This window comes from Coregonus lavaretus, assembly GCF_964263955.1.
Source record: "Coregonus lavaretus genome assembly, chromosome: 9".
Taxonomy (NCBI): Eukaryota; Metazoa; Chordata; class Actinopteri; order Salmoniformes; family Salmonidae; genus Coregonus; species Coregonus lavaretus.
The window spans coordinates 6,437,366-6,457,344 of record NC_139996.1 but is presented as its reverse complement, the minus strand read 5'-3'; the positions used below and the strand labels follow the sequence as shown (position 1 = coordinate 6,457,344).

General features: G+C 43.7%; 1 protein-coding gene across 1 annotated transcript; it reads left to right on the top strand.

Moving 5' to 3' along the window:
- Positions 1-1,941: 1,941 nt before the first annotated feature.
- On the top strand, positions 1,942-10,813 carry LOC311134840 (cadherin-related family member 3-like; the record flags this gene model as incomplete). Its single annotated transcript, XM_084168619.1, has 14 exons — positions 1,942-1,993; positions 3,719-3,921; positions 4,197-4,353; positions 4,470-4,479; positions 5,492-5,593; positions 5,837-5,982; positions 6,383-6,575; positions 6,768-6,933; positions 7,076-7,178; positions 7,334-7,432; positions 8,352-8,590; positions 8,774-8,942; positions 10,297-10,417; positions 10,585-10,813. 14 exons carry the CDS (start codon positions 1,942-1,944, stop codon positions 10,811-10,813), a joined length of 1,989 nt encoding a protein of 662 aa, XP_084024745.1.
- Between the last annotated feature and the right edge of the window lie 9,166 nt (positions 10,814-19,979).

The following is a 19,979-nucleotide window of genomic DNA, read 5'->3' as shown; positions in this document are numbered from 1 at the left end:
TTGGACTGCTGAGGACTGTAATGTAAAGTCATTTTCTCTGATGAATCCCCTTTCCGATGGTTTGGGGCATCCGGAAAAAAGCTTGTCCGGAGAAGACAAGGTGAGCACTACCATCAGTCCTGTGTCATGCCAACAGTAAAGCATCCTGAGACCATTCATGTGTGGGGTTGCTTCTCAGCCAAGGGAGTGGGCTCACTCACAATTTTGCCTAAGAACACAGCCATGAATAAAGAATGGTACTAACACATCCTCCGAGAGCAACTTTTCCCAACCATCCAAGAACAGTTTGGTGACAAACAATGCCTTTTCCAGTATGATGGAGCACCTTGCCATAAGGCAAAAGTGATAACTAAGTGGCTCTGGGAACAAAACATTGACATTTTGGGTCCATGGCCAGGAAACTCCCCTGACCTTAATCCCATTGAGAACTTGTGGTCAATCCTCAAGAGGCGGGTGGACAAACAAAAACCCACAAACTCCAAGCATTGATTATGCAAGAATGGGCTGCCATCAGTCAGGATGTGGCCCAGAAGTTAATTGACAGCATGCCAGGGCGGATTGCAGAGGTCTTGAAAAAGAAGGGTCAACACTGCAAATATTGACTCTTTGCATAAACTTAATGTAATTGTCAATAAAAGCCTTTGACACAATGCTTGTAATTATACTTCAGTATACCATAGTAACATCTGACAAAAATATCTAAAAACACTGAAGCAGCAAACTTTGTGAAGACCAATACTTGTGTCATTCTCAAAACTTTTGACCACGACTGTACGTCGGTGGTATTTGTAGCTGAATCGGATCAAGAGCAGTAGTGAATCCACATTTTGCCTTTGAAGTCGATGGCGCTTTTATGCACATTTTAAAGTTTGGTGTTTCTAGCTTAAAAGGTTGAAGACTAGTAGTGCTAAATGACTTCCATGTAAATGTAGTAGTGACTGGAATTTTTCCAATTCAAGTCTATGGCACCTGGGATTTATGCAAATATGGTTGTAGTAAAAATAATAAGTACTCTCTAAAAGTTTTTTTAAGCACACTGACCAGTGTTAGTCTGGACATTTTAAATGTTTTGGTGTTGGTAGCTTTTACGGTTTTGGCGCTAGAGGTTCCAGCGGACTAACAAGAAGAATGAACAGTTTCTAAAATGGTGCTTTGCTTTCAGCGAGCACACCTACATATTGACAGCACAAATCTGTGATCTAATCCTTCTGTAAAACTATTCAATCTGTAATAAAAACGTTCACTTTATTTTAAACCTACCTCATCTGGTGTTTTGTCAACCTGTGTAGGGGAAAAGGGGTTATATTGAAAGGTTGAGTTCCTTCTCATTGAACAGTGGTGTATTCAACTCTAGTGACGTAGACTTAGCTTACCAAACTAACTCACAGTATCTACTAAGGAATCAAATCCGATCACGTTTATTAATTACTTTGTGTTTAGCTGTACATGAAGAGGACTTTTCAGAGGTGGTCTGTTGATCAATATTCCATTTTAGTGATAACCCAACTTTACCTGTGGAGAAAGACATTTAGCAGATATCTCCAGAAAGATATCCTCTTTGTGGACACGCCTCTCCTCAAACATGAAGGTAATTATTGTATACACAGGGCCTAGTTCAGAATCAGATCACAATCATCTGTCTAAATATGCTGGAGCATGCAGTCCTCCGTGCTCTGATAAGCTCAACATAAGGTAGAGGAAATGACCTGTACTTACAGTTGGTGTGACTCACATATCAAGAGGTAAAGACCATACATTTCTGTATCTACCAACACAACAGGACTCTAGCAACACAGCCTACAGTAGAGTAGGACAAGTAGGATCTCCCAGTAACTGAGCTGGGTTAGTCCAATTAGAGAGTACACACTCAAACTTACTTTGGTGTAGCATAGGGCTATTGAGAGGACATTTGATACTTGATCCTTGATGAGAGAAATGGACATGGATTTCAAACTCCTACTGAGCCTGACCCTGGGCATGTGGCTGATACGAGGTGAGACAACTACATCCAGACTGTCCTCTGTCAAAGTGTTTTTTCTTTACACTGTACTTTTGAGCTGCTAATTATACATTTTTATTTATTTATTTATTTCACCTTTATTTACCAGGTAAGCCAGTTGAGAACAAGTTCTCATTTACAACTACGACCTGGCCAAGATAAAGCAAAGCAGTGCGATAAAAACAACAACACAGAGTTACATATGGGGTAGAAAAACATAAAGTCAAAAAAAATACAACAGAAAATATATATACAGTGTGTGCAAATGTAGTACGTTATGGAGGTAAGGCAATAAATAGGCTATAGTGCAAAATAATTACAATTAGTATTAACACTGGAATGCTAGATGTGCAAGAGATTATGTGCAAATAGAGATACTGGGGTGCAAAAGAGCAAAATAAATAACAATATAGGGATGAGGTAGTTGGGTGGGCTAATTTCAGATGGGCTGTGTACAGGTGCAGTGATCGGTAAGGTGCTCTGACAACTGATGCTTAAAGTTAGTGAGGGAGATAAGAGTCTCCAGCTTCAGAGATTTTTGCAATTCGTTCCAGTCATTGGCAGCAGAGAACTGGAAGGAATGGCGGCCAAAGGAGGTGTTGGCTTTGGGAATGACCAGTGAGATATACCTGCTGGAGTGCAGACTACGGGTGGGTTCTGCTATGGTGACCAATGAGCTAAGATAAGGCGGGGATTTGCCTAGCAGTGATTTATAGATGGCCTGGAGCCAGTGGGTTTGACGACGAACATGTAGTGAGGACCAGCCAACAAGAGCGTACAGGTCACAGTGGTGGGTAGTGTATGGGGCTTTGGAGACAAAACGGATGGCACTGTGATAGACTACATCCAATTTGCTGAGTAGAGTGTTGGAGGCTATTTTGTAAATGACATCGCCGAAGTCAAGGATCGGTAGGATAGTCAGTTTTACGAGGGCATGTTTGGCAGCATGAGTGAAGGAGGCTTTGTTGCGAAATAGGAAGCCGATTCTAGATTTAACTTTGGATTGGAGATTCTTAATGTGAGTCTGGAAGGAGAGTTTACAGTCTAACCAGACACCTAGGTATTTGTAGTTGTCCACATACTCTAGGTCAGACCCGTCGAGAGTGGTGATTCTAGTCGGGTGGGCGGGTGCCAGCAGCGTTCGATTGAAGAGCATGCATTTAGTTTTACTAGTGTTTAAGAGCAGTTGGAGGCTACTGAAGGAGTGTTGTATGGCATTGAAGCTCGTTTGGAGGTTTGTTAACACAGTGTCCAATGAAGGGCCAGATGTATACAAAATGGTGTCGTCTGCGTAGAGGTGGATCTGAGAGTCACCAGCAGCAAGAGCGACATCATTGATATACACAGAGAAAAGAGTCGGCCCGAGAATTGAACCCTGTGGCACCCCCATAGAGACTGCCAGAGGTCCAGACAACAGGCCCTCCGATTTGACACATTGAACTCTATCTGAGAAGTAGTTGGTGAACCAGGCGAGGCAGTCATTTGAGAAAAAAATATAGGTTGTGTATTACTTTTCCTGGGGCATGTTCGTTAAAGCACACCATAGTAAAGCGTTTTTGCAATGGAAAACAAACAAGCATATTTTTTTGGGGGGGGACACGTTCAGAATCAGATATCACTTCCTTGTTTTAAACTTCATTCAGGGCCATTTTATTCTGTTTGGTGCCTACTGACCACTGTCTTGGTCTTATTGTTCATTTCCTCTGCGGATGGTTTCAGGCTCGGCTCCAGAGGTTTGGTTGACAGGTCTGCCAGGCACAGCTAGACTGGCAGAGAACAGCAAGGCTGGTACTGTGACCTACAGCTTCCAGGTGGCTCTGTCCCCAGGGGCGAGCTTGGCATCAGGATTCCCCAGGATACTTAACTCTGACCCCCTCACCAACGACTTCACTGTGTCCATGATCAACACTACCACAGCACAGGTGAGGCATTGCTCAACACTACCACAGCAAGGCCTCATAAATACCAGACCATGGGTTCAAATACTATTTGAAATCTTTCAAATACTTTGAGCTTTTGTTTCAGCCTGTCTGGAGAGCTAGGTGGGACGGGGTTTACACTTTTGAGACGTATTTGAAATGATTTCAAGTAATATTTAAACCCAGGTCTGATACAGCCAACACAGAACAACGCCATGTCTTGCCAAGTAAGAGTAAAGGTGGATGATTTCATGATACATTTTCTATTCTGAATACAGGTATCAGTAACAGGTACTACCAACCTGGATTTTGAGACGTCACCCAACAACTTTGTCTTTCAAATCCTCGCTGTGGACAGTATGGAGGACAGTGCTCTTCAGAGACTCACAGTGATCCTAACTGACGTCAACGAACCCCCTGTATTCCTAGATGAAGGTACTGTGTGTGTGTGTGTGTGTGTGTGTGTGTGTCTGTGTGTGAACATATGTGATATGGTGATTATGATTTACACAGCCCATTATAACCTCCTGTGTGTTCCTGTATCCTCTCAGAGTCTGTCCTGTATGTTCTGGAAAAATCCTCACCAGGACAGATTTACAGGCCAACAGTCTCTGATCCTGAGAACCACCCTGTGACTGTATGACTACCTCAACTACACACACACGCACGCACGCACGCACACACACACACACACACACACACACACACACACATACACACATACACACTGACTGACTGTATGACTACCTCAACTACACACACACACACACACACACACACACACACACACACACACACACATACACACTGACTGACTGTATGACTACCTCAACTACACACACACACACACACGCACGCACGCACACACACACACACACACACGCATGCACACACACACCACACACACACACACACCCATACACACTGACTGACTGTATGACTACCTCAACTACACACACACACACACACACACACACACACGCATGCACACACACACACACACACACACTGACTGACTGACTGTATGACTAGCCCTACCACTGTCTCACACATACCAGGGTTGGGTAAATTCCATTTCAACTCAGGATGTAAACAGTGTATGTGTCAGGATGTAAACTGAAATTCACTGTATTGAAATATAATTGAATGTGCAAGCGCAAGCCTGACACATACACTGTCTGTCTATTAGTTGATATGCCTGACTAACATGTTTTTTTTGTTTATTTTAGTTTACACTGACCCCGTCAAACCCGGCGTTTCGTATTGACACTGGCTCAGGTTCCCTGACTACAACCAAACAGTTCAACTATCTGACTGACCCCAGAAGGTAGAGATGTGTCTCCTGCACACAGACATCACATTATAATATTTTATGTCAGAGGATTGGGTACTGCGCCGTTGAAAAATGTCTCTCCACTGATGTTGCATACACGCGTTACCAACATTTTCAATTGCCACCCCGCCACCAATTTCACATTGCTGACAGCGTACCACAGCATTATGTCAGTGTGTAGAGACGTCTTGTAAATGTTACATTCCGATTCTTATATGTCCACCATTCTGTGTCCTGCAGCTATGCCTTCAATCTGACAGTGAGTGACGGGATCAACACGGTATCCAGAACACTGGTCATCAACATCGTCAACAGGAACGATGATAAACCCGAGTTCTTAAAGTCATTATTACTATTTCACTGTCGGTTGAAGACTTCAGTAACATTTCACATTAAGGCATACTTTAGAAAATATTCATATACATCGTTTACAGACGGTTAATTAGTTCATAGATAGTTAAAGAATTGGTCATAAACTGCTGTCGGTAGCACACTGGTTGAAATTGTGTGTTTCTCATCTAGCTGCTTGGATTCCTGTATGACCTCACCCATTTCTACCGTACATATCCTTCACGTCCCAAACAGTACAATCACAGCCTTCAGTGTCTCCGAGGAGCTGAGTCCAGGGTTCATCGTGACCAACATCACAGCAGTGGTACCGGATGACTCCTTTTACATCGGCTTCATCTTCTACAGCATCAACACCAACAACTACCTGGCTATACACAGATGTGAGTTCACTGCTCGGTCATACGACACATACTTACCATACTTATGATACTTGACCACACTTATGATACTTGACCACACTTATGATACTTGACCATAACTAAAAGGGAATTTGTTCTGTGATCAATTAGTGAAGATTGTCATATTCAGTTTTAACAAACAGTCCCCCCTACAATTAGAAAACGTTGGAATGTAGACATACAGTATGTGTTCAGCTTCAAAACCTGACTGAAATAAAAAAAACTATTAGCATGAAACAACATTTGTTCATTTTCCCTGTGTGTGTGTGTGTATGTGTGTGTGTGTGTGTGTTTGTGTGTTTGTGTGTATGTGTGTGTGTGTGTGTGTGTGTGTGTGTGTGTGCGCGCGCGCCCCTGTGTTTTGGTCTCTCCCATGTCTCAGACACTGGCCTGGTGACCATAGCCAACAGGATGGACTGTGACTCAGCTCCTCTCAGGGAGGACCCCATCATAACGGTCACCGTGACAGCCACCTACAGCCCCTCTGGTCGTCCTCTCTCCAACGCCATCACTCTGACCATCACCGTCACTGACATCAATGACAACCCTCCCATCTGCTCCCCAGACGCACCGAGGTTATCTTTTTATATTGTTCTTTATCTTTTAAAGGTATTCTTTTCAGTATTTTATCCAACATAGTTTGAGAGAGACAGTTAGGTAGGAAAGGAGAGTGTCAGAAGAGCTGCTGACACTAGTATGTGCACTAAAGGCAGCAGCCCTTGAATCCGTTACATTGTTTCCTTCTTGTTTTCTCTGACTGGATCCAGGGTGGCAGTATCTGAGATGGAAAAACCTGGGACCCTGATCACCACGGTAACATGTACAGATAATGACGTGGAGACAGCCTTCAGAGAGTTCCTGTTCACTGGCCTGTCCTGTCTGGGCTGCACCAACCGCTTTGCTCTGGAACCTCCGGGATCCAATCAGATCGTAGTAAGCAGAATATTAATACTTAAAAGGGCCAGGAGTTTTTCCTGACCAGTGACATAAAAGTATAAAATGACTGAATGATCCCATTCATGCAAAGTCACAAACGTATACAACTAAAGTTGTTTACAATTCTTTTGACGTACAGCTCAAAGGAAACCTCGACTTTGAAGATCCCAGTAACCTGCTTGTTGGTGGTGAATACAGCCTGCTGGCTGTGGCTGAGGATCAGGATGACAACAACCTAAAAGGTATGTGACTGTTTATTTGTTGGTTTGCTTGTTTATTTATTTATTAGGTGACTGACTGCCTAGACTGAACACAAGTGTATATCACAAAGTACAGTACTGTGATTTTTATTCCACTCACACTCATTTTGAACTCTGATTCCCATGGTCCTTTGCAGGTAGTGCATACATCTATGTGACCGTGACGCCTGTGAATGAGTTTCCCCCTGTGTTTAGCCCTCCATCGTATTTCTACAGAATCTCGGAGCTTCTTGGACGTAAGTTACTACAACTATCACAACTACACTACAACAACTACACTAGAAACTACAACAACTACACTAGAAACTACAACAACTACACTAGAAACTACAGCAACTACACTACACTACAACAACTACACTATAAACTATAACAACTACACTACACTACAACAACTACACTAGAAATTATAGCAACTACACTACACTACAACAACTACACTAGAAACGATGACAACTACACTACAACAACTACACTAGAAACTATAACAACTACACTACAACAACTACACTACAACTATAACATCTACACTACAACAACTACACTAGAAACTATAACAATTACACTACAACAAGTACACTAGAAACAGAAACAACTACACTACAACAACTACACTGGAAACTATAACAACTACACTACAACAACTACACTAGAAAATATAGCAACTACACTACACCACAACAACTACACTAGAAACGATGACAACTACACTACAACAACTACACTAGAAACTATAACAACTACACTACACTACAACAACTACACTAGAAACTACAACAACTACACTAGAAACTAAACAACTACACTACAACAACTACACTAGAAACTATAACCACTACACTACAACAACTACACTAGAAACAACAACAACTACACTAGAAACTAACAACTACACTACACTACAACAACTACACTAGAAACGATGACAACTACACTACAACTATAACTACACTACAACTATAACTACACTACAACAATAACAACAACACTACATCTATAACGACTACAACGACAACATTGTCTGTTCCCAGAGCTGGCACAACCCGATCTGGGACCAGGTGCGGCCAAAGTGATGATACTGATGAATGATTGCTACATTTGCTGCAGGTGTACACCACACCGAGCTCATTGATATGTTTGTGTCTCTCCGTCCAGGTGGGACGGTGATAGGATCAGTGAAAGCTACAGACAGAGACCTCCCTGCCACGGCCGTCCGTTACTCCCTGATCTCTGGTGGAGGAACTGGTGGTCTGTCTAACATCTTCTCCCTGGACCCCAAGCTGGGTACCCTCACCCTACTGACCCGCCCAGACTACGAGACCACCCAGACCTACATCCTGGTCATCAGAGCTGAGGACGGGGACCCCATCAGCCCGCTCATCACCACCACCACGGTACCACGGCCTGGTGACCTTTATACTGACATAACAAGACATTATTCCTAATGATGTAAACACAGTCCAGTGCCTGTTTTTTCCAACCTGTTTTTTTTAACTTCAATGGGTCTTACCTGGTAATTAAAAACAAATAATAAGATATATGTATGCATGTATTGGTGATGTGTGCATTTTGTTTAGGTCACTATCAACATCACAGAGGCCAATGATGAGCCTCCACTGTGTGGCCCCAACCGGACAGATATAATAGTCCCCAAGGACCTTAGGACAGGCTCCAACATCCAGGGCTTCATGATGACCTGCTCAGACAGGGACTCCCCTCCAGCCTCCTTCATCTACTCCATCTCAGGTATTCAGAAAGCCTTTCAGTGTGACTGCTGGTCTAGGATCAGGTTCCCCCTGTCTATATAATGTTACATGATACAAAAGGCAAAACTGATCTTAGATGAATTGGTCTGTTGTGGCTCAGTTGGTAGAGCATGGCGCGTACAACGCCAGGGTTATGGGTTCGATTCCCACAGGGGACCGGTATGAAATTGTATGCACTCACTACCGTAAGTCGTGCTGCATAAGAGCGCCTGCTAAATGACTTATCGTGCATTTGGAAAGTATTCAGACCCCTTGACTCTTTCCACATTTTGTTATGTTACAGCCTTATTCTAAACTGGATTACATTGTTTTTTCCCTCATCAATCTACACACAATACCCCATAATGACAAAGCAAAAACAGGTTTTTAGAAATGTTTGCAAATGTATTAAAAATAAAAAACTGAAATATCACATTTACATAAGTATTCAGGCCCTTTACGCAGTACTTTGTTGATGCACCTTTGGCAGCGATTACAGCCTCGAGTCTTCATGGCTCACATCAACACCATCATCCCAGAAACCCTAGACCCACTCCAATGTGCATACCACCCCAACAGATCCACAGATGATGCAATCTCTATTGCATTTCCCTTTCCCACCTGGACAAAAGGAACACCTACGTGAGAATGCTATTCATTGATTACAGCTCAGTGTTCAACACCATAGTGCCCTCAAAGCTCATCACTAAGATAAGGACCCTGGGACTAAACACCTCCCTCTGCAACTGGATCCTGGACTTCCTGACGGGCCGCCCCTAGGTGGTAAGGGTAGGTAACAACACATCTGCCACGCTGATCCTCAACACGGGGGCACCTCAGGGGTGCGTTCTCAGTCCCCTCCTGTACTCCCTGTTCACCCATGACTGCATGGCCAGGCACGACTCCAACACCATCATTAAGTTTGCCGACGACACAACAGTGGTAGGCCTGATCACAACAGTGGTACGCCTGATCACCGACAACGATGAGACAGCCTATAGGGAGGAGGTCAGAGACCTGCCGTGTGGTGCCAGGATAACAACCTCTCCCTCAACGTGATCAAGACAAAGGAGATGATTGTGGACTACAGGGAAAAAAAAGAGGACTGAGCACGCCCCCATTCTCATCGACGGGGCTGTATTGGAACAGGTTGAGAGCTTCAAGTTCCTTGGTTTCCACATTAGCACTCCTACTCTGATGCTTTATGAATACCGGCCCTGAGCCAACTGAGAAACCTGTACTCTAGATATGATCCAAGAAGACTGGTCTATGTGACAGAGTTACCATGACGTACTTAACTTTTATGACTGTATAAGATACCATAAGCTTGATATTTCCTAAATGTTTCCCTATAGGGGCCAGCAACCTGAACAACCATTTTGTGTTCTCACCTTCCTCTGGCACCAACGTCACCAGACTCTTCCTGAAGGTGCCCTTTGACTATGAGAGTGGCCTGGACCAGGTCTGGCACTACAGGTCAGATATTCTATCTACTATTGGTGCTCTGTCAGTCTGTACAACTCTCAGTCTGACAAACATACTGTACAATGCCCTCTGAACTGAGAACCTATCTGGCCTTTATGGTTACATGTATTCTTAACTTCTAACTTTATATGGTTGATTGGTCGGTTGGTTTGATACAGCCTGACTGTGCTGGTTTCTGATGGGAACCTGAGGTCTGGAAGGTCTAAGCCAAGAGGTCTGACCCAGACTGGCACAGTCATCATCAACATCCGAGTAGTGGATCCGGACCTCACCACCGTCATCACTACAACTATAGTGAGCATGCCTTTATCTCTATACTGTAATGAACCTAGCGTAAAGAAGGCAGATAACCACTCCCCCGGGGGCGTTGCCTTCTTAAAGCAGTGATTACGGCTGCTGCCTTTGGTCATGGCGACCCGATTTCGAGCTGTGCTCAGGGACCTCGTACCCTCCTGCCACTATATGGGCTCCTAACCAATTGTGCTATTTTGTGTGTTAAAAAAATTTAATAAAAAAAACTACATGTACAAATTACCTCGACTAACCTGTACCCCCGCACATTGACTCAGTACCGGTACCCCCTGTATATAGCCACATTATTGTTATTTTATTGTGTTACTTTATTTTTATTTTATTTTACTTTAGTTTATTTAGTAAACATTTTCGTAAATCTATTTTTTTTTTAAACTGCATTGTTGGTTAAGGGCTTGTAAGTAAGCATTTCACGGTAAGGTCTACAGCTGTTGTATTCGGCGCATGAGACAAATACAATTTGATTCGAATAAGGACATTAGTAGTTGTTACCATAACAACCATTTGACACTTTTCTACATCGACTCTGAACAACCCATCTTTGATGTGAATTTCCTCACACCATAGACTAGCACAATCACAGTTAACCCTTCCCTTGCAGCCTCGTGTAACATACATCACCATCACTGAGAACACGTACAGCGTGTCCAAACACACCAAGACAGTCGTGAAGAGGGCACGACAAAGCCTATTCCCCCTCAGGAGACTAAAAAGATTTGGCATGGGTCCTCAGATCCTCAAAAAATTCTACAGCTGCACCATCGAGAGCATCCTGACTGGTTGCATCACCGCCTGGTATGGCAACTGCTTGGCCTCTGACCGCAAGGCACTACAGAGGGTAGTGCGTACGGCCCAGTACATCACTGGGGCAAAGCTCCCTGCCATCCAGGACCTCTATACCAGGCGGTGTCAGAGGAAGGCCCTCAAAATTGTCAAAGACTCCAGTCACCCTAGTCATAGACTGTTCTCTCTGCTACCGCACGGCAAGCGGTACCGGAGTGCCAAGTCTAGGTCCAAAAGACTTCTCAACAGCTTCTACCCCCAAGCCATAAGACTCCTGAACAGCTAATCATGGCTACCCGGACTATTTGCACTGCCCCCCCACCCCATCCTTTTTACGCTGCTGCTACTCTGTTAAGTATTTATGCATAGTCACTTTAACTCTACCCACATGTACATATTACCTCAACTAGCCGGTGCCCCCGCACATTGACTATGCAACGGTACCCCCCTGTATATATAGCCTCCCTACTGTCACTTTATTCTATTGTATATATAGCCTCCCTACTGTCACTTTATTTTTTACTTCTGCTCTTTTTTTTCTCAACACTTTTTTGTTGTTGTTTTATTCTTACTTTTTTGTTTAAAATAAATGCACTGTTGGTTAAGGGCTGTAAGTAAGCATTTCACTGTAATGTCTGCACCTGTTGTATTCGGCGCATGTGACCAATAAAATTTGATTTGATTTGATTTGATTTGATGACTGGTATATATGGTTCGTCATTGCTCTGGGGGCCATGCTACTGCTTGGTTTACTGGCCTACCTGCTGTATCACCTCTGTGGGTGGCTGTACACGGCTCTGAAACACTGCGACTGCTCTTGCTGCGAACCCAGGCCCCGGGAAGAGAAGGAAGTACTGTGAGTATTTACCTGCGATACTACATCTCCCAGTAGGCAAAGGTTGGTTGAAACGATGTTGTTACAACCAGCTTACGATGTCATTACAAATCAGTTTGATGTCCTTTCAACCAGTTTTTGCCTGCTGAGCTGAGCCGTGAGGGAATCATTACACGGCTGTGGGAGAATCAAGACATTGTTGATGACAGAAATGTATATTTCAGGCATTACTAATGATATCCTTTCTTTTTTTTCTGTCACATAGGATCCCAGAACCAACACCTCCAAAGAGGGAAATATTAATGGTAAGAGTCTACCTACAGTATGTGTTAATGTGCCACTGTGTTCTAGGACATCTATTCAAATGTTGCTGACCGCTCTCTCTATTCCAGGAAGTGACCAAGATCAACACTGTATTTGATGGAGAGGAAGTTGATCCTGGTAAATGTATCTAATTTCCTGTTATCTGTTCTGAGATTATCTAAAACCTAATTCTGACCTTTTGCATTTTTTGGTCAATTTTCAGTCACGGGGAGGGTGTACGAGTACAACAGTCAGTCTGGAGCCAGACGCTGGAAGAACGTTACCACTGTGTCCGAGTCTCTCCCTATGATACAGCTAGAGAGCAGCAGCATGGTCATTCCTGATGGTCAGCATGGTCATTCTGCCCAATCACAGGCTAGGATTGGGAGGGGGAGGACTGGCACTGGCCAATCACAGATGAGGAGTGAGGGAGTGGGCAGGGCCACAGAGGAGAGAGGATCTCCCTGGTCCAGTCAGAGCAGACAAACGTCTGGACCGTCTGCAAGGTCTGCTCTTTCAGAAGGAGGGGTAAAGTTAGATACGGTACCCATGACAACTAGGGGAAGGCCCAATATGTCTGAAGTCTGATTCCTCACTGACATATAACACATGACTTGTGTGCTTAGAAATCTTCCAAATCATTATTACAGTCAAGCATAGGATTTTGGTTTTGGGAAAATGTTTTGCCTTGACAACAGTTGTGTAAACGTTTGTGCAGGCAATGTTTGTATTGTACATCAGTTCAAGCCGGGTCGGGCCTTAGTGTGACTTAGTAACAGCTTTGTAAGTCAAGATAACAGACAAATAAATATAACCTGTCAAAGCTTATCTAGATCAAACTGCTCTGGTGTTTAGTGTTACTATGTTACTCAACCGTTGAGGCACAGACCGTTTCCGTCATTCATCAAACTCAAGTGTAACCAACTGTCACTAATCCTGCCACCTTTCTATCATAACTGTGTCGTCTTTTGGTATGTTTTGAAAAGCTCAGAAAAAAGTATAATCACACAGAAAAGAATCATGCTGCCTGAAATTTTTTTACATTTTCATAATTGCAAAGAAAGTTGCTATAGACTATAATCTACTTTTACAATGTTAAAAGACCGGTCCTCCATAGGACATCAACTAACAGTTGGGCAGTACAGTCAGACCCTTACAGTATACTGCCTTCACCATTGGTCAGGCCCTTTTCACGCAGGGAAGTTCTCAGTAGTCATATGAATGACACAGTTGTTCTTCAGATAATACCGGGAAGAGAAGCATCTGTGATCATTTAAGTCACAGGGAGTAGACAAGCAAACAAGACCTTCCACGTTGCAGCCGACTTCGAAGTTGAGTCGAGACTGACTGATCTACAAATCAAATCACCTTGTATCATAAATATCTACTCAATATTATTTGTAAAATCAGGTCAGTCAGTCACAATTTACCCATGATGCATCACGGTTTTGATGCTCTCGAACACGGCCCCTGGCTGTGGAGAGAGGAAGCAGGTTAACCACCACCCTGTGACTACACAGAGTACTGGGTTGCTGTGTGTGGTGGAGGGGAGATAGCCCGGCCCCATAATAGTTTGTGCTGTCAGTGAATAACCATATGAGTTGGCAAGACAGCACAAACAAATCTGGAACCAAGCTAGAGGACAGAGCCTGTGACAAAGCAAAAATGTTAATGTGGTTTAATGTAATTTTGATTCATAGGGTGTTGAAATTGAACATTTATACAATTTTATGTGTTTGAGAGAAGGGATTTGATTAAAGTCAACACACAGCTTCACACAGGAATGTACACAGCCTGTCTCCTTACTACTGCGACCAGCTTGATGGGGCTCTATTATAGCCTAAAAAGGAATTGGGTACAGTATCACTTCCTCATCTTAAAATATTCACAAGAATACACCAATGACATCACAGGTTTCGTCAAAGCAATTGGGGGGGGGCGGGGGGGGGGGGGGGGGGGGGGGGGGGGGGGGGGGGCGATCAGGGCAATGGCTGAGTAGATGATCTTTCCCTCCACAGTATAGGCAGAGCCCTTCTTGGATCCGCCTTCGACGTTCGATACACGGGAGAGGAGCATGGCCCAACTGTATGGGCTCTGGAAGACTCGGACAGGATGACGGAATCATGGAAAGAGAAGGTTTCGGGTTCCTGGGTGGCAGAGTTCTTCGGTGGTCGGCGATGAGGTGGTCGATGGAGATGGACATACGAATGTATTGATTTAAATCCTGAAGGTCACCTCTACAGGCCGCCTGAAGTTCCCTGTTGAGCCCTCTTCGGTAGACAGTAAGTAAAGCAGCCTCACTCCATCCACTCCCTGCCGCCATGGTGCGGAACTCGAAGGGCATACTCGGCAGCTGAATTGCGTCCTTGTTGAAGGTCTATGAGGAGGTCCCCTATAGGACGACAGGAAGGAGAGTGATCGAATACCTCTTTGAAGAGGGTGTGGAAATGGGTCTCGGATCCGAGTTCTGCGCTGTTGGCAGTCCATATGGTGGTGGCCCAATCCAGGGCTTTGCCTGTGAGTAGAGACACAACAAAATCCACCCTGCTCTTGTCGGTGGCGAAGTGAATGGGGTTGTGCTCAATGAATTTGCTGCATTGCATCAGAAATCCCTGACATTTACCAGGTGAACCGTCATATTTTCCAGGCATGGATATGAATGAAGGAGGGCTATGGGTCACGCCACCTGGCATCGGAGGAGTAGGGATAGGCTGGCGGAGAAGATGGCAGATTCCCTCCATACGCTCCTCTTACCGGGTTTGGTGCCACTGTAGCTCCGCTGAATCCATTCCGTTTTTGGTGAGGTATTCTGTAATGAATACTCAGGGAGAAAAAGGTGTAGATTCACGTGCAGAGCACGGCAGGTGTTTATTTGGCCTTTGCAGAAGGCAGGAATCGTGGTCACAGGCAGGCAATGGTCATACACAGGCAGGCAAACAGGCAGGTGAAACAAAACTAGGACTGAAGGCTAAAACTGGTTCTCACAAACGAGCTAGGAAAAGGCTTAGTGGAGTCAAAACGAACAATACCTCACAAGGCACAAACAGAAAGAACTGAACTAAATAAGGAGCTGATGAGACCAGGTGAGTAACTAACACAGGTGAAATCAATGAACAAAAATGAAAGACAGGGCTACGTTCAAGAACACAAAGAAACAGGACTACGTTCAAGAACACAAAGAAACAGGACTACGTTCAAGAACACAAGGTTGACTAAGAAAATAAATACAGAACCTTACAGACATAATTTACAAACACAGCATTTGTTTAGTGAGTCCGCTTGATCAGAGGCAGTAGAGATGAGCAGGGATATTCCCTTGATAAGTGTGTAAATTAGACCATTTTCCTGTCCTGCTAAGCATTCAAAATGTAACGAGAACTTTTGGGTGTCAGGGAAAATGTACATAATTGTCATTAATAATAGTCAAAAATAGTAAAGTACAGATACCCCCAAAAAACGACTTAAGTAGTACTTTCAAGTATATTTTACTTAATTACTTTACACCACTGGCAGTCACCATACAGTACAGTCACCATATAGTACAGTCACCATACAGTACAGTCACCATACAGTACAGTCACCATACAGTACCGTCACCATATAGTACAGTCACCATACAGTACAGTCACCATACAGTACCGTCACCATATAGTACCGTCACCATACAGTACCGTCACCATGCAGTACCGTCACCATACAGTACCGTCACCATACAGTACAGTCACCATACAGTACAGTCACCATACAGTACAGTCACCATACAGTACCGTCACCATACAGTACAGTCACCATACAGTACAGTCACCATACAGTACAGTCACCATACAGTACAGTCACCATACAGTACCGTCACCATACAGTACAGTCACCATATAGTACCGTCACCATACAGTACAGTCACCATATAGTACAGTCACCATACAGTACAGTCACCATACAGTACCGTCACCATACAGTACAGTCACCATACAGTACAGTCACCATACAGTACCGTCACCATATAGTACAGTCACCATACAGTACAGTCACCATACAGTACAGTCCCCATACAGTACCGTCACCATATAGTACAGTCACCATATAGTACAGTCACCATACAGTACAGTCACCATACAGTACCGTCACCATACAGTACAGTCACCATACAGTACAGTCACCATACAGTACCGTCACCATACAGTACAGTCACCATACAGTACCGTCACCATATAGTACAGTCACCATACAGTACAGTCACCATACAGTACCGTCACCATACAGTACAGTCACCATACAGTACAGTCACCATACAGTACAGTCACCATACAGTACCGTCACCATATAGTACCGTCACCATACAGTACAGTCACCATACAGTACCGTCACCATACAGTACAGTCACCATACAGTACAGTCACCATACACAGTCACCATACAGTACAGTCACCATACAGTACAGTCACCATACAGTACAGTCACCATATATTACCGTCACCATACAGTACAGTCACCATACAGTACATGAAGGCCATGATGGTGACGCTCACAAAGAACACAGCTGAGAAGGCAAAGTCCCCCACCAGGTGAGTCTCTGGTACAGTACGGTTACACCAGTGGCACCTGGCTGAACCTGGGGGGCACAGGACAGGTGATGATAGATAGAATAGAGGTCCTCAAAGGGCTTCGGATGCAAAATAATTACTGGGCAACTAAAACAAATGTATACAAATACATTAGAGAACATTAAAAGTATTGTTCAAATTAGCCTACAGCAGGTTGGGACTAAGCCTTTACCAAAGCAATTTTGTCTAACACATTAACCTGATGAGCCTGGTCCCAGATCTGTTTATGCTGTCTTTCCAAGTCCTCTATTATCATTGTCGACGTCGTGCAAGTTGGCAAGACAGCAGGACCTAGGACCTGATCTAAGAATAGGTTACTAGCTACCCTCTGTCAGGGATATTAATAGAACATACAGATAGGAGACATACAGAGACATACAGTTGAAGTCGGAAGTTTACATACACTTAGGTTGGAGTCATTAAAACTAGTTTTTCAACCACTCCACAAATTTCTTGTTAACAAACTATTGTTTTGGCAAGTCGGTTAGGACATCTACTTTGTGCATGACACAAGTAATTTTTCCAACAATTGTTTACAGACAGATTATTTCACTTATAATTCACTGTATCACAATTCCAGTGGGTCAGAAGTTTACATACACTAAGTTGACTGTGCCTTTAAACATCTTGGAAAATTCCAGAAAATGATGTCATGGCTTTAGAAGCTTCTGATAGGCTAATTTACATAATTTGAGTCAATTGGAGGTGTACCTGTGGATGTATTTCAAGGCCTACCTTCAAACTCAGTGCCCCTTTGCTTGACATCATGGGAAAATCAAAAGAAATCAGCCAAGACCTCAGAAAAAAATGGTAGTCCTCCACAAGTCTGGTTCATCCTTGGGAGCAATTTCCAAACGCCTGAAGGTACCACGTTCATCTGTACAAACAATAGTACACAAGTATAAACACCGTGGGACCATGCAGCTGTCATACCGTTCAAGAAGGTGACGCGTTCTGTCTCCTAGAGATGAACGTACTTTGGTGCGAAAAGTGCAAATCAATCCCAGAACAACAGCAAAGGACCTTGTGAAGATGCTGGAGGAAACAGGTACAAAAGTATCTATATCCACAGTAAAAAGAGTCCTATATCGACATAACCTGAAAGGCCACTCAGCAAGGAAGAAGCCACTGCTCCAAAACCGCCATAAATAAGCCAGACTACGGTTTGCAACTGCACATGGGGACAAAGATTGTACCTTTTGGAGAAATGACCTCTGGTCTGATGAAACAAAATTAGAACAGTTTGGCCATAATGATCATCGTTATGTTTGGAGGAAAAAGGGGGTCACTTGCAAGCCGAAGAACACCATCCCAACCGTGAAGCACGGGCGTGGCAGCATCATGCTGTGGGGGTGCTTTGCTGCAGGAGGGACTGGTGCACTTCACAAAATAGATGGCATCATGAGGAAGGAAAATTATGTGGATATATTGAAGCAACATCTCAAGACATCAGTCAGGAAGTTAAAGCTTAGTCGCAAATGGGTCTTCCAAATGGACAATGACCCCAAGCATACTTCCAAAGTTGTGGCAAAATGGCTGAAGGACAACAAAGTCAAGGTATTGGAGTGGCCATCACAAAGCCCTGACCTCAATCCTATAGAACATTTGTGGGCAGAACTGAAAAAGCGTGTGCGAGCAAGGAGGCCTACAAACCTGTCTCACTTACACCAGCTCTGTCAGGAGGAATGGGCCAAAATTCACCCAATTTATTGTGGGAAGCTTGTGGAAGGCTACCCGAAACGTTTGACCCAAGTTAAACAATTTAAAGGCAATGCTACCAAATACTAATTGAGTGTATGTAAACTTCTGACCCACTGGGAATGTAATTAATGAAATAAAAAGCTGAAATAAATCATTCTCTACTATTATTCTGACATTTCACATTCTTAAAATAAAGTGGTGATCCTAACTGACCTAAGGCAGGGAATTATTACTAGGATTAAATGTCAGGAATTGTGAAAAACAGAGTTTAAATGTATTTGGCTAAAGGTGTATGTAAACTTCCGACTTCAACTCTACCTGAAGGGATAAAAGCTGCAATCAAAGTTTCACTTCTGTTTTCTCCCCGCAAGAAATGGACCAAATATTTATCCCACTCTAGCCGCTACAGCTCCCAAAAGCGAAAGCCGCGGTTAACTTCAAATCAGATCAGATGATAAAACATGAAAAACTGGGTTTTTCCGATTCAGTCAATATGATCGATAACAACAAATAAAAGATTGAAAAGATTCCAAGATTTTGATGAAGCCAAGCGGTTCTTTAACAAGTGCAAAATCCACTCGCCAAGCGGTTCTTTAACAAGTGCAAAATCCACTCGCCAAGCGGTTCTTTAACAAGTGCAAAATCCACTCGCCGAGCGGTTCTTTGACAAGTGCAGAATCCACTCGCCAAGCGGTTCTTTAATAAGTGCAGAATCCACTCGCCAAGCGGTTCTTTAATAAGTGCAGAATCCACTCGAGGTTGGGGCATCATTAGCCTTCCTCCAGCTGCTACTGCTAAACCTAAACAAACCTCCCAGTGCAAGGATGTTCAAGCAACGTCCCTTTATATTTGAATAGATCGCGCGGGGCAGGGCTCACAGACTGTTAGTTACTTTGAAGACTGTGTGGCCTGTTACTTTTGAAGACACACACCCGCTACCCTTTTTAAACTGGCTAATTTCAATCTAAATTGAGAAGTAATTTTGTTGTTTATCCATAACATTTGAAATGAATCTGGC